This window comes from Myotis davidii, unplaced genomic scaffold (genome assembly GCF_000327345.1).
Source record: "Myotis davidii unplaced genomic scaffold, ASM32734v1 scaffold97, whole genome shotgun sequence".
Classification (NCBI taxonomy): domain Eukaryota; kingdom Metazoa; phylum Chordata; class Mammalia; order Chiroptera; family Vespertilionidae; genus Myotis; species Myotis davidii.
The window spans coordinates 270,055-285,318 of record NW_006289392.1 but is presented as its reverse complement, the minus strand read 5'-3'; the positions used below and the strand labels follow the sequence as shown (position 1 = coordinate 285,318).

Here is a 15,264-nt window from a genome sequence, read left to right as displayed (position 1 = left end):
CCTTTGTCAAATATTAATTGAGCATAATGGCTTGGGTTGATTTCTGGGATCTCTGTTCTGTCCCATTGGTGTATATGTCTGTTCTTGTGCCAGTACCAGGCAGTTTTGAGAACAGTGGCTTTGTAATATAGCTTGATATCTAGACAACTCTCTCTCTTAAACACACTGCCTTTTGACCACATAACTTGAAACTCAACATAGAGCACTAAAATTATTATTCCAGCCCTGGCCGGGTAGCTCGGCTGTTGGTTGGAATGTCATCCTCATGTGCCAAGGGTGCATGTTTGATTGATCCCTGGTTAAGGCACATGCAGGAGTCAACCAGTGAATGCCTAGGTGGGTGGAACAACAAGTCAATGTTTTTCTCTCTAAAAAAAAAAAAAATAGATAAATAATAAATGACTTAATCTAGTCATGGACTGACAGTACAGACTTCAGTGGAATAATCAATGCCCTTGTTTATCACTCTGGACTGCTCTTAATGCTGCTTTAGGTGGATCTGGCTACCACAACACACTGTTGTTTCCTTTGGAATTTCGGGCCATATAGAATCTCTTAAGTGACTTCCTTCAAATTAGAGAAATTGGCTGGAAAGGGACCAAATTTGGAGAGCTTTGAGTGCCAGGCTAAGATGTTTGTGTCACAGGATGGAAAGAACATAGGTAATGGTAGAGTACAGAATGAATTGCCGGGGAGAGGCATGGCCATGAAATAAGTGGCTGTGCAATGACCCAGCACAAGATAATAAAGATGCTTTACCATCTGACGATTAGCTGAAAACAAGAAATAATAACAATAGCTAGGGCTTACTGAGAGCGCCTATGTGCCAGGCCCTGGGCTAGAGCTTTACATACATTATTTCATTTAATCTTCACCACAATCTTATAAGGCCCTCGCTCTTATTGTTGCATTTTTCATCAGGAAAGAAGATGGGGAAGAGTGAAGAGTCCAGGGTACTCTCTGCGGAGTGCAGGGTGGAGTGGTGGGTCCTGAATGCCCATAAGGAGCAAATACCTGGGCATCTGAACAAGGCAGATGGGGGTGGGAGCACTGGAGACAAGCTTTATGGGTTTCAAAAATTCTCCTAGAGCCCATTTTCTCTATAGAGGAATTTGCTTGACTGCATCCTAGTTGCTGGTAAGTGTGGAATGAATGTAATTTTAGGTCATTGGAAGGAGAAGCTGAGTTGAGGATTCTATAAGTGGGGATTCTATAGTTCTGTGCTGGGAATGGGGAAGTGAGTGGTTAAGAAGTGCTGAGGTCATTGCAATCATATGATTCTTTACCAGAAAGGGGATTGGGCAATAGGTTCGGTCCTTCATTATTACAGTCCTAAGAAAAAAGTGATTTGCCCACATTAATTCCAATAGCAAGGGAGAAAGAATAAAAAGAAATCTATTTACCTAACGTTTCCTAGAGACTACAGTTTTCAAACCCAGATTCTGGACAGGGATAATGAGAAACTGATACTGATAACCTTGAAAGTGAAACTCAATTAGAGCTGAGTAGTGCTGGGAAACCGAAGGTGAGACTCTTTACTCCATAATAGAGGACATATTTCAATAACAGTGTGATATCATGGAAAAACATTTCCTAAGGAAGCCCAAAGCCCTTTTCTATCTCAGGTTTCTTTTCATTGGAGCTTGAAGCTCAAAGTTCATGGTTTCATCAAAGCGGCTCCAAATCCCCAAGGTGAGGTAGTTCTCACCTGGAGCCCGTGTGTGTTCCTCTACCCTTTGGCTGGGCGCAGTCACCTGGGAATCATTCCAGCAGGTGGCTTCCAAAGTGCAACCTGCTAGGTTGAAATCTGACACTGACAGACTGCCTGGGAGCTGCTACTGAAAACTAAACCAGGAACCAGGAAATGCACAAGCTCTTTATGTAGATAAACAGCAAGGCTCCCTCAGAGACAGAGCACCATGGGAAACCGGCTCTGCTGCGGGGGAAGCAGGTGAGTAGGGGGCAAGGGAGAGGGTAACATCTGTGTGGGTTGACATGGAGGCCCTGAGAATAAGATCGAGCTGCTGATAGTTCTCTGCCAGCCTCCCACTGCCACTTTCCTCCGTCTGGCACCTTCCTATGCCTCCACCAGAACAGCACCTCCTTCTGTGCTCACTCCTTTCAAGAGACTTCAGAAAACACAGCCACGCCAGCTGTCAGTAGAATGTCCAAAGCAGGGATGGAAGGGTGACCTGGCATTGTTTCTCTTTGTCCTCCTCTTCCTCTCCTCTCTCTTCTTCTTACTTCCCTCCTTCCCCAGATGATGATAAGAATTGTAGCACTTGTAGCTTACCACTTTACAATCTCATTTATTTTCCCAACTATTCTATGCGAGAGGTGGCTTACATCTCCTCCTGTTTTACAGCTTAGAAGCTGAGGTTCAGAGCAGTTGTCTGAGGCCACATGGCTAGTAAGCACGTAAACCAAGATTCCAATCTAGATCTGTCTGATTTCAGAGCTCATGCCTTAAACCACTGCGTAATACTGCCTCCCAAGTCAAGCAACTCAACATTGGAGAAATGTTTATTTAAAAGGGCAGAAGAGGAGAGGAGACCCATGGACTATCTGAATATAACTTTCACACTTATTTGCTGTGTGACCTTAGGCAAATCCTGTTACTTCTCTTCTTTTCTCATATATAAAATACAGATGACATGACCTATGATATCTAAAATATAGATAACATGACTTACATCATTTAGATGACAGGTTTGAAGAGCAGAGGACATGTGAAAGCTTCACTGTAAATTAACTGTAATGTCTTTATTGTTCTTTCCCAGAGTTTTCATCACTAGAGACCCCCGGACCTGGTTTTATACAACCAATGCCTTCTTAGCTATACCTTTCCAAGCTTGGGGCAGTGTTGAGGATACCTTGTTTATGAATAAAGCATCATTATACTTAAAGAGATAATTGAGGTACATTGAAAAGGGCATATGAGTTGGAGTCAGTACATTGGATTCAAGTCCTGTTCCTATTACGCATTCATTTATCCATTCATTTCTTTTTTCTTTTTTCTAAAATATATTTTTATTGATTTCAGAGAGGAAGGGAGAGGGAGAGAGAGATAAAAACATCAATGATGAGAGAGAATCATTGATTGGCTGCCTCTGGCACACCCCCTACTGGGGATCGAGCCCACAATCTGGGCATGTGCCCTTGATCAGAATTGAACCCAGGACCCTCAGTCCACAAACCAATGTTCTATCCACTGAGGCAAACCAGCTAGGGCTCTATTCATTTCTTAAACAAATATTTTATTCAATACCTAAATGTACTGGGCATAGTGATAGATGCAGAAGACATAGTAAAAATAGGAAATTTGGTCTCTGCCTTCTTGAATAACATAAAGTTTTTAGGGCTTAGTTGACCGATCTGTAAAATGGGAACAATAATACATGCTTCCTGATACGCTGTCAGGATTGGGAAAAAAGCATTTTTTAAACTCTGAAATGTCCTACAGACATAAGATATCCAGAAACATCTAAAAGCTCCTAAAGAAGGGGGTGTAATAGCTTCTTTCACTTCCTTCCTTCCCAGGTCTTCATGCTCTTCCTTTTGGTTATTTTTTCCTCTGATGGTGGTAGTCATAGTTGTCAGCTTTGACTGATGCTCTTTATATGCCTGCCAGGCAGCTAGCTGAATAGTTTACACTTATTATCTTATTTTATTCTTACAATAATCCCATAAGGTTTAGGTTCTTTTGTCATCCGCATTTTATTGATTAAAAAATGGAAGCCTAATAAGTTAAAACTTGCTGAAGGTCACACAGCTAGTCTGATAGCATCAGTCTGACTCTAAAACCTGGCTAGAAACACTATACCAGATAGTCTAACCAAATTACAGGGTGGGACAAAGTAGGTTTATAGTTGTGAGTACGTGAAACAGAGTTTATTCTTGTATTGTTGTTGTATTATTTTCCATACGAACAACTGTAAACATACTTTTGCCCACCCTGTATACTTTTTCCTCTCAAAGTATTAGTAGGGCTAAGTAAATAGTATTTCTCATAATCTCAATAACTTCCAGAGATTTAAAGATACTATGATAATTAAAGAGATTTTTATTTTAAAATATTTTTCTTATTACAAAGTAATATTTAATCATTGTAGAACATTTGGAAAATACCAAAGAGCAGAAAATAAGAGCCATAAATAAAAGCACCCAGAGATGACAGGAACATTTGAGTATATTTCCATGTAATCTTTTTAAAATGCCTATGTAGATGGTTTTTATCCCAAAACATATCTTATTACCTTTTTAAACTTAATACGGAAGAAAACTTTCAATGCTATTAGGTGTTCTTCCAACATTTTTCTTAAAGGGATGTGTGATTTTCCATTGATTAGAGATGCCATTTATTCAATCAGTTCCCAATGTTGGACATTTAAAATATTTACTGTTTTTCACCATTGTAAATAATGCTATATTAAGTATTCATATTTGCACCTGCCAGATTATTTCTTAGGCTATGGAATTGCTACATCAAAGGGTACACACATTTGTTTAAGGCTTTTTATACGTATTGCCAATTGCATTCTAGAAAGATTGCACCAATTTTTACTCCTACTACCCATATGGGAGAGTGCCCAATTAGTTTCCTTAATTCTAAGCCAAAAATAAAGTCTTGTCACCAAAGAGTAACTGCATATTCCATTTGGGTTGTGTCCAGGCATTGTGCAATATCGAACTTGGGAGCAGGCTCCATTTACTAAAATTGGGTTGCCCAACCCTATGTCATTTTAGAATTAATATTTTCTTTATCCATTTAAGTAGAAGTAATTAGGAAGACAATAGTGACAAAGGGCAGGGAATTAGAGGCTACCAGGGGTGGACAAACTTTTTGACTCAAGGGCCACAATGGGTTCTTAAACTGGACCGGAGGGCCGGAACAAAAGCATGGATGGAGTGTTTGTGTGAACTAATATAAATTCAAAGTAAACATCATTACATAAAAGGGTATGGTCTTTTATTTTTTTTTTAGTTTTATTCATTTCAAACGGGCCGGATCCGGCCTGCGGGCCATAGTTTGCCCACAGCTGGTAGGCAGTGGTAAGAGAAAGGAAGAACTGAAGTAGCCAAAGAGGAAGTAGAAAGACCCAGAAATAGTTTCAATGCCTTTCTTCTGAATCACCTGTAGCATTCAGATAGTGACTAACAACTCTCAACTCAGCAAGCTGCGTTAAAACCGAAAATCTCACCGGAACACAAATCTCTGTCAGAAATGTGTGTGTGTGTGTGGGGGCGGGGGGGGGGTTGGGGGGGGATCCTGATTTTTCCACAGTAGTAAAATGGACATGGTTTGTAAGTTTTCCTCTTTTTAAGTAGCAATAAAAGGAAACTTCCTTCAGAAGACAGAAGTCAGACAAATAGGGTTGGCCAGGGTGAGAGCTGGAAATGTACTAGCAAGAAAAAGCATGGGAGTAAGCTCCAAACTATTTAGTCTATTTCCTCAGACAAGTGTTTCTCTGGCCATAAAACAGTTGACAATCGTAGACACACCGGCTCCACTAGGGACCCCAGGGGCTCAGAAATGAGTATCAGAGATCTGTCCTGCAGTGAGCTCGGGGTAGCTGAGTCACTCACCAAATTCAAAGCTCCCTGTGCTATGGGCCTTAAAGGTTAAACATCTCACACTTTTGTTAATTAAACACAAGGACAGGGAAGCAGGGAGGGAGGTCACCTGTTAGGAGAGGGCTTTGAGGAGCCCTAACTAGTGAGCCCTGGTTGTGGCAGCTCCTGTGACTCCCAGAATGAGAACCCCAGACTAGCAGAGACCCCTAAAAAGGCAGGGAAGCAGAAGCAAGAGGGTCTCTGAATCCAGGAATAGCCCATTATTTGGCCAGTTTCCCTTACCCTCTGCTGGAATTAGCCTGTTAGACAATCTCAGAATAGCGCTCAACCCAGCTTCCTCCCTGGCATGTAATGACTGGCTGCCCGAGTCTGTATTTTGGGTTTGGTTATGTCAGTTGTTCCACCCCGCCTTCCAGAACCATCTCTTTGGGAGAGGTGTGGTATCCTTGATAAGTGCTTTGGGGCTGGCTCAGTGACTTGTTAGAGGGAAGGGAGGGAAGATCATCCTAGAATGTTAGAGATCACAGAGCAAATGATGAAGGAGGGAAGACAGAGGTCAGGTCTCTTACACATGGGTGATCTGTTTTTCCTTTCACAGGAGCTGTCCGTCAATCTTCCAGAGGAAAAAGAAAATGGGTAACTGGGGGAGGAGAGGGACTGGGTGGGGCCAGGGTGGGGAGCTGGTAGCTAATTAGAGAAGGTAACAGAAGTGGTGTCTTTGGAAGGAGCACAAGGGTGGGGAAGGGTAGTGTTGGGAGGGATAAGGGGAGACAGTGCTCGACAGAGAACCTTTAGGTTACTGGGTTCAAGACCAGCTCTGAAACTCTGGGTCTCGTCCTCTCTATTATTGCAGTGGGCAAGGTTGTTTGTTCATACTTTCATTCATCCACCAAAATTTACTGAGCACTTATATTGTATGTGAGGCACTGAAGGAACCCGAGGAGAGAGAAAGGCACAAGAGGAAGGACACACGGTGTTGGCCCTAAAAGAGGGGAAGATCAAGTTTGAGAGATAGACATGTAAACAAGTAGCCATAATGTCATCTACTAGTGCTATAAGAGAAGCATACTCCTGCTGTGGGAGGATGGCAGGAAACACCAATGTTGAAGAAGTAACATCAACTTCACAAGCTGGAAGAGGAGCAGGGAGGAGAGGCTATTTTAGGCAAGGGAATTATCTTATGCAGAAAAAAGAAAGGAGAGAGAGAAGAGGCTGATTTGATTGAAAGTGACCAGTTGTTTGGTAGCTCAGCACTTAGCACATTGCACTGTAATAGTCTGTGTACTTCTATGTCTCCCCTAGTGGACTGTAAGCTCCCTCAGGCAGAGAAAGCAGCCTACTCACTCCTCTATCCCCACAATGTGGCGGAGAGCCTGGAATCTAATGGGCTCTCAACATGTATTTGTTGAATGCTCTTAGGGACCAGAGAAAGATGAGGATGGAAGATATTATGGGCAGATTGTAAAAGGGCCAGATTGCATTCCCTACTACAGAGTTTGGATGTGGGAATGATGGGAGTGAAGAAGGTGAGAACAGACGTAGGGAGATTAGTTAGAAGCCCGCCATAATAGTTTAATAGAGGCTTGAAGATGGCAACCTCAGTAGAGACAGGGAAGAGGGAATGGGTTTAAATTGGATTTCCTCCTCCCAGGGGGTCAACCCAGATGGGCACTGAAGCAGCAGCGGCAGAACCAGAGTGGCACAAAGGTAATGACAGGCCTCTGTCCCTTCTCAAGGGCGGGTCGGGCTAGGGATGCCAGGCCTCCGCCTTTTTCCCTGGAACAGACAGGTCTCAGTCATCTATAGAACTTGCCTGTTCTGCCCTTCCTCCTCGGTGCCCCCCTAATGGAGCAAAATAGAGGGACATCATGGAAGGTGGGGGGCCAAACCAAGCCAAGAATCTCTCTTAATGTTGTCCATTCCTGGCAGGGCCATGTCACAACAGGACATGCGCATAAGCAGGTGTTGGAGCAGCCGGCGTCTCAGCAGCGGAAGCAAGACCCCAGGTCAGACGACAGCAGCTTACATTATGCAGTCATTCAAGTGTGCAGCCAGCCCCAGCCACGCTCTGCCCGGGAGGTGAAGCACCTGCAGTCAGAAAATGCTACAGAGTATGCCACCCTTTGCTTCCCCCAGGCCACGCCCTGCTATGACAGCAAGAACGGGACGCTAGTGTGAGCCTCGGGGAAGAAGGACCAGCTTCCATCATTTCACCAGGACTCCCGTGGGACAATGAACTGTTTTTGGAGAACTGGGTGGCAGCCCAGGAATGGTGCCACATTTTAAGTTTAAAGAATTCAGGAGCCCCTGGAATTGTGTCCCCAGTCTCGCTCTCTCCCCATATGCCTATCTCTTATTTGCCGCTGTGAGCTTGGGGTTGTATTTGGGTTAGTCATGGGTGGATGGAGTTGCACTTAAAACGAGGTGGTAGGTTGAGTGTGCGGGAAGGTAGGTTTTGATCCTACCTTTGCTCCTACTCTCAAAAAGAAAAAAGTGCGGGAAAAACAGGCTACCCCTTAAGTACTTGAGCTGACCCTGTTGAACTTAATTTAATGATGCCCTGTTGCACACCTGAAACTGCAAAGCTGAAGAAGAGGTGCTCTGAAAAGGCCTCGTGGGCTTTAGTACACAGCCCTGGGCCTGGCTGGGCCATTCGCTCAGTGGCTGGGTCCACGTCCGGACCGAAACAGACGCCTGAGGCTTGGAGGAAGCATTTTCCAAGCATCCATTACCAGGACCTCAAGTCACTGATACTGACAGCACTGCGTGGCCAGACCGTAGGTTCTCGAAGGTGCTGAGCCGCTAGGAACAATAAATCTCTTACGGAACACGCCTGGTGCGCTTTCTGGGGCGAGCACCTGGGGGCTCCACGCCGGCAAGTGGAGAGGCCGGCCGGGGCGGAGCGAGGGAGTGGTTGGCACCGACCGGAGGCGAGCTCCCTTCTGCACAGAGTCCGGGCCGGTAGGAGGCGACTCTGTACAGACCGGGACCCGGTCCTGGAAGTCAGAGGGCGGGACCCAGGCCCGCAGGAGGCGGGTCAGGCAGACACACAGGGGGTGGGGTCAAGGCCGGGGACAGCTGCGCGGGCCTCCTGGTCACCATGGCAGCGAGAACGCAGCGGCGACGCTGTAGCTGAACCAGGCCCTGCTCCGAAGGGCTGGGGACCGCGATGGTGAACCAGACCGACCGTCGGACCGATGATTGAAGAGGTAAGTGCTGAAAGGCGGCGGGTAACTGGGAAGTACTATCAGCTGAGCGGCCAGATCAGAACTGGGGACACGCGGAGGGGTGAGGGGGGGCGAGAAGGAGGAGGCAGAAGTTTGGAACCCGCTCTGAGCTCACAGGTTCTTAGTGTGCATTCCTGACTCAGACTTCCAGAACTTGGAGGCAAGCGGTAATGCGCTTCCCTTTCTCAACCTGGACACCGTCGTCCCTAAATACGGCTGGCCCTCGGCTTGTCCCGGAGAGGGATGGCTGCTTAAGATGGATAGAGTACTGAAAATGGAATCACAGCACAAAAAAGGTGGTAATATTAGTATCAGCTTCCTAGAGTGTGAGAAATTTAAGCACCGGGAATGTTATGTAGTGTGTAGTCAAAGGTTGGCCCCGTTAGCATCCTGATCACTGTTTTCCCGGCCTGTTCCCTGGCACAGACCGAGTGAAGAGGTGGCTAGAAAACTGCCTCCACCACTCATTGGCGGGGCCTATTTCCTATTCGCCGGGGGCAATAAAATGAACTCTATTTCCAAGAGTTATTTACTGTGGCGGCCAATTAAGATGATGTAGATGATAGCACTTTGTAACTGTAAAGTGCTATAAAAACTTCTGCTGCAGAATATAAATGCTGCCTTTCTAGTTTAACACTGAATTTCTGAGAAGACGGCAAGTGCATGTCAGAAGCAGAGCTCCCAGTATCTCTCCTGCTTGTCTTCGGAATCCTTGCTCTGGTCTTAGACTGATATATGTGAGGAGAAGGGAAAATGCATCCTTGTTTCACGAATGATAGGGAAGCATTACTCTTTAGTTTACTACCATTCAAACCTAAGTGACTAGTTTTTTAAATGCTATTAGGATAGCCCCGTTGTGATGAGAAGACCGTGGGCTGGAGTTCCTGTTAACCAGCATCTATTTCTGATACTTAGACTTACATTGGTAGGTTTGAGGCAGGGGCTGACCCCACTAGGTTAGTTTAGCTTTTGAAATTTTATTTTTTCCTGTCCTGTATTTTTACACATTTCTTCCTCCTCTTATTTCAAGGTGGCCCTGAGCTGGCTCTTCTAGGGACGGTGAAGATGGGGACCCATGTGGTTATGAGACTCTGTAGCTCCCTGGTGCCAGCAGAGCCCTCTGTAAGTTTCTGGTGTACTTTTTAGAGGAGCATGCCAACAGTACTGGATTCTCAGTACAGTTCTACAGCCCGGGGGGTTTCTCCATAAGGACTCAGATCCTGGAACTAAATTATAATATATTTGCTTTCTTGTCTTGCTTCCCCTTGTGGAAACTCTACCTATCTTTATCTGAAATCATTAAAACCAGGCAGAGGTTGAAAAATTCCACTAATTAATCAGAACATGTACATTGTTTGAGATTTAAATAATGTTTTTGTAAAAACAAGTATGTTAATTATAGAGCATTTGAAAAATATTGCAAACCATTATTTTAAAAACTTATAATCCTTCCATCCAGAAGCAATCACTCTTAATATTTTAGAATGTCTTCTTCTAGTCTTTTTTTCCATGTGTATTATTTACATATTTGAGGTCATATATACATGTTTTTGACTTTTGCATTTTTAACTTAATGTTTGTTGATACAAGATTATTAAAACGTTTGTTTTAATGTGGGTACAAATGTTTGGAAAACATAATGTCTGTAATTTTCTTTGCCTTTCCACGATTGTTGAACTGTTATGTTTCACTCTCCCCATTGTAAAAAATAATTGATTTTCTCACTTAAGACCATTTTAATTAGGGCAGAGTCCCAGCAGTGGAATCCCTAGGTCAAGGGATGTGAACATTTTAAGTAATGTTACCTTTTAACAGAAGAATTGTGGCATCAGATTTTGTATGCATTCTGAAGAAGACAGAGGGACATTAGTTGGGAGATAGAAAGGTCCTATGGCTTCTCTTGCAATGAGACCTTGAGTCCTGCAAAAAGACTATTTCATGAGAATGTAATTAGTAATGTGGAGTCCTAACATGCGTTATGAATGGGAATCCAGAGACATGGGGGAAAAATTCAAGGATCTCTTCCAAAATATCCACCAGATGTCGCTCGTCTTAGTTTAGTTTTTACCTGCAGGATAGCTGGCAGAAAACTTTGAAATGTAAATTTTAAAAATTCATGTTAAATATATTTGCATATTTGCTTTAGTACAGTTTATATTAAGTACTAGCATCTGGTGATTACTTTGGCAACACCCTACTCTAGTCTCTCACCATTCTGTCTCTTTTCCCCTTTTTCTACCCACTCAGTCTGTCACACTTTGTACACTCTGTCCCCATATAGTTAATATTGGAGTCTCAGTTTTACTAGTCTTTGTTTTACTACTCTTTTTTTTAGTCTTGTTTCTTGCTTGTGTGTGTATGTATTTATGTGTATCTCAGTTCTTGAAATTTTTGCTTAAAAAATAAAAGAATAGGACTTGGCATATAATATCATATAATAGATGCTCAATATATAATTAATGAATAATTAATGAAAGAATACATTGATGAAGAGAGAAAATATAAAAGCGTACCAGAAATTATTATTGTTAAAATGTTTTGTTGATTTGCTTTTCTTTTTTAAAATATGTTTTTATTGATTTTTTTTAGAGGGGGAGGAAAGGAAAGGGAAAGGGATAAAGATATAGAAATATTGATGAGAGAGAAACATAGATTGGCCACCTCCTGCATGCCTCCCTCCCTTGCCCCTTATTGGGGATCGAGCCTTCTATCCGGTCATGTGTCCTGACCAGGAATTGAACCAGTGACCTTCTGGTGCATGAGATGATGCTCAATCAAATGAGCCACACTGGCCAGGGCCAGAAATTATTTATATTTGTCTTGGAAATACAGTAAAAGAGACAAAGATTCACATTCCTAAATTAACTATATAAGTTAATGTTCCATATGATATCATACATGCTATGACCTTTGAATTTTGAAGAGAGGAAGATTCATTGATTTAGTCAGTCAATATCTATTGAGCATCTATTATGTATCAGGAAATATTTTTATTTCCCAAGATTAACCAGTAATAAAACAGACAAAATTCCCTGTCCTCATGGGGAATTTTACATTCTGGGCAGGAGGATGCTGACAATAAACAAATGAACAAGTAAACATAGAATATACAGGATGGGATGAATGCTAGGAAGAAAAAAAGATAAATCAGGTTTGGGATGCTGGCGTAAAGGGATGCTGTCATTTTAAATAGAGTGATTAGAGAAGGCCAAACAGCTAACTTGACATTTGAGCAGGAACGAACCATGGGCTATCTGGGAGGTGAGTGTTCCAGACAGATTATGATCACATCTGACTTGATTTTAACAAAATCAAGAGTGGTCAGACAAGTTTCACAAAGAAGTGGGACTTGAATTAGGCATAGTGAAGACCTGAGTAGCAGAAATGTGGCAGCCTTTTTTCCTCTCTTAGCCCTCGTGCGACTGCCTGCACCCTCCTTCTTCCTCTGCTGCTGCCCAGCTCCAGGATCAGGGAAGCCATGGGTTTTGGAGACCTGAAAATCCCCACTTGCCTCCCGGTGCTCAGCAACTACCTGGTGGACAAGCGCTATATCGAGGGGCAGGTGCCATCACAAGCAGATGTGGTATTTGAAGTGGTGTACAGCCCAATACTGCCAGCGTGTATCATGCCCTACATTGGTATAATCACATCAAGTCTTCCGAAAGGGAAAAGGCCAGCCTGCCAGGAGTGAAGAAAGCTTTGGGCAATATGGAAGACACCCCAGGAAGTGGAGCTACAGATAGGAAAGACAATGATGACATTGATCTCTTTGGATCTGAGGAGGAGGAGGAAAGTGAAGAAGCAAAGAGGCTAAGAGAAGAACGCCTTGCACAGTATGAGTCAAAGAAAGCCAAAAACCTGCACTTGTTGCCAAGTCTTCCATCTTATTAGATGTGAAACCTTGGGCTGTTGAGATGGAAATGGCAAAATGAGAGGAGCGTGTCAGGAGCATTCAAGCAGATGGCTTGGTCAGGGGCTCTTCGAAACTAGTTCCAGTGTGGCATGGAGTTTATCAACTTCAAATGCAGCGTGTAGTAGAAGACGATAAAGTTGGAACAAATATGCCAGAGGAACGGATCACTGCTCTTGAGGACTATGTGCAGTCCATGGACATGGCTGCTTCCCACAAGGTCTAAAATGCATTATGGATCATTGCTTTAAATGGAAGCTTGAAAGATAAAAGAATGGTGGGACATTCCAGGCAGAGGGACAGTCGTGAAGGCATGAAGGTGAGAATGAGCCTTGTACATCTGTGAGACAGTGTGGAGCTTGCGAACCTGAGCCTCGGCAATTTGGGAAGGGGGAGGCTTTAAGAGCTGGGAGTGAGGAATTCATATTGGACATGCTAGGAAGGGGAGTGTTTGAAGACATTTGAGCAGTCTAAGGAAGATTACAGGGCGCGGAAGGGCAGAAAAGCCTGGGGACAAAGGGCAGTTTAGGAACTAGGACACAGTTGGGATGTTTGCCTGTAAATATGAGCCCTTTTGTGTATATTTATGCCGATGTCTCTAAAGATAAGTGCAATAGAAATTTTAAACATATACTACTGCCAAGAAACCCATTAATGTGAGAAAACAAAAGGAAGATTAAGAAATTATTTCAGAGAGTCACTTAAAATATTTCTATTGACAATTCCATTTGTTTATTCAAACTGCCTTTCTGCTTCTCCATAGTCACTAATTATTGCCCATAATAGATGTGTTAAATTTTACATAGGTAAGAATTTCACACATCTTCTACACAAGGAGAAGTCACAGTCAATAGTTTCACCAATGACATTTCCTTTTAATGCTCTAAGTCTTACTTGCGCTAACATGTTCTTGTCTATATTAACAGAAGTGATGAATGTCTTTTGAGTTTGCTGATGTCTCCTACACTAGCTCATTCATTCATTCACTCATTCATTCAACTAAGAACATTAAATGAATAACCTCTTTGTAGCAAGCATCATATAAAAGATTGCATAATGATGGAGAAACTGGACTTTAGCTTCAGCTCTTAGTAGCTATAGGGTCTGGAGCAAATTACTTATCCTCCAAACTTCTCTTTCTTCATAAGTAAAATAGGGACTGTATCAAAAAAAATCTACTCTTTATTGTAATTGTGCCCATCAAATGAGCTAATAATGTATCTAAGTGCTTAGTACAGGGCTTGGCACATAGTTAAAGCTTGATTTTGCTAGGTTGTATAGCTTTTGGTTTTAGTTGGTGAGTGAGGTATGTACCATCATTGTTAAAATAATGCAGGGCTCAGGAAGCCTGGTATAATTTTAGAAATCAGGCAGCGACATGCAGACAGCATCTTGCTTGGGCTCTGCCTCTCCTCCCAGGCAGAGTGACTGACAGGCCTGCAGCTGTGGGAGATGTTTCAGCTACCCAGAGTGGCCTGCTGTTTTCCCACACAGGGGCACTGTGGGATGCAGATCATTGTTCTAGTTATTCCCAGTTCTTTTAGGTAACCCTCTTTTCCTCCCAACTCTTATGTTGATATCACAATAGGGTAGGAAGGGAGGATGGAAGGAATAGTAAATGTTAGTGCTACTGAGAGCAAAAGCTCAATTCTTCACCTGAGCCACGTTCTAAAGCAGCCCATGATAAATACGGTGAACATATATTCTGATTAAAAAAATTGAGATTATATGGCCAAAAAATGAATTTTGTGCTTTTTCCAAGTGTGAGAGCAAATTAAATACAATACATCATAACTTTGGGGACATTTCAATAATTGTATGGGGACAATGGAATACTTTGAAATTGTACTAAGTTTAAATGAATTAAACTTAAATGCCATTTAAATTTTAGATCCACATTTTCATTAACCACATGTGGTTAGTGGTCACTGTATTGGACAGTACAGATATAGAACATTTCCACCCTCACAGGAAGTTCTATTGGACACTACTGATGTAGACTATGTGGTTGGTATAAGTATAGATTTCCAGGGAAGAGTGCAATCTTGGACCATATGCCCTATTTTAAATCTTTTCTCAGTTCACCACAGTGCTCTCCTTAATTCCTCCAGCATAGGGTTGGGCTTCAGAGACACTAGCTGTGTGACTCTAAGCATCTCTCCTCTCCTAGCCTTGGTTCCTACATCTGTGAAATGAGGGAGTTGGGCCAAATGAGATATTTTTAAAATATGTTTTTATTGATTTCAGAGAGGAGGGGAGAGGGAGAGAGAGTTAGAAGCATCCATGATGAGAGAGAATCACCGATTGGCTGCTACCTGTATGCCCTGTACTGAGGATCGAACCCTCAACCCTGGCATGGTCCTGACCCAGAATCTAACCGTGACCTACTGTTCATAGGTCGGTGCTCAACCACTGAGCAATACTGGCTGGGTGAGATCTTTTTTTTGAAGCTTTAAAATTCAGTGATGTAATGAGTCTTTTCCCAGGAGCATTGAGGTCAGGGGTCTTCCTTTGATAAATGACTTGTTGTTTGAGAAACAGCGACCTCTTGGT

General features: G+C 43.0%; 1 protein-coding gene and 1 pseudogene across 1 annotated transcript; both read left to right on the top strand.

Annotated features, from left to right (window-relative positions):
* Nucleotides 1-1,564: 1,564 nt before the first annotated feature.
* On the top strand, nt 1,565-8,402 carry LOC102765785 (chromosome unknown open reading frame, human C11orf52). The gene is made up of 4 exons (XM_006761525.2): nt 1,565-1,951; nt 6,173-6,210; nt 7,226-7,281; nt 7,504-8,402. The coding sequence occupies exons 1-4, from the start codon at nt 1,920-1,922 to the stop codon at nt 7,750-7,752; spliced, it is 375 nt and encodes a 124-aa protein (XP_006761588.1). The 5' UTR covers nt 1,565-1,919; the 3' UTR covers nt 7,753-8,402.
* A 1,435-nt stretch (nt 8,403-9,837) lies between these two features.
* LOC102764066 lies at nt 9,838-13,384 on the top strand (annotated as a pseudogene).
* The last annotated feature ends 1,880 nt before the right edge of the window (nt 13,385-15,264 follow it).

Bases quoted from the DNA above. Each gene is read 5' to 3' on its own strand.
- LOC102765785 (XM_006761525.2), top strand. From the start codon at position 1,920: ATGGGAAACCGGCTCTGCTGCGGGGGAAGCAG. The intron at 1,952-6,172 runs GTGAGTAGGGGG...TTCCTTTCACAG, and splicing joins CTCTGCTGCGGGGGAAGCAG to GAGCTGTCCGTCAATCTTCC. The intron at 6,211-7,225 runs GTAACTGGGGGA...TCCTCCTCCCAG, and splicing joins CCAGAGGAAAAAGAAAATGG to GGGGTCAACCCAGATGGGCA.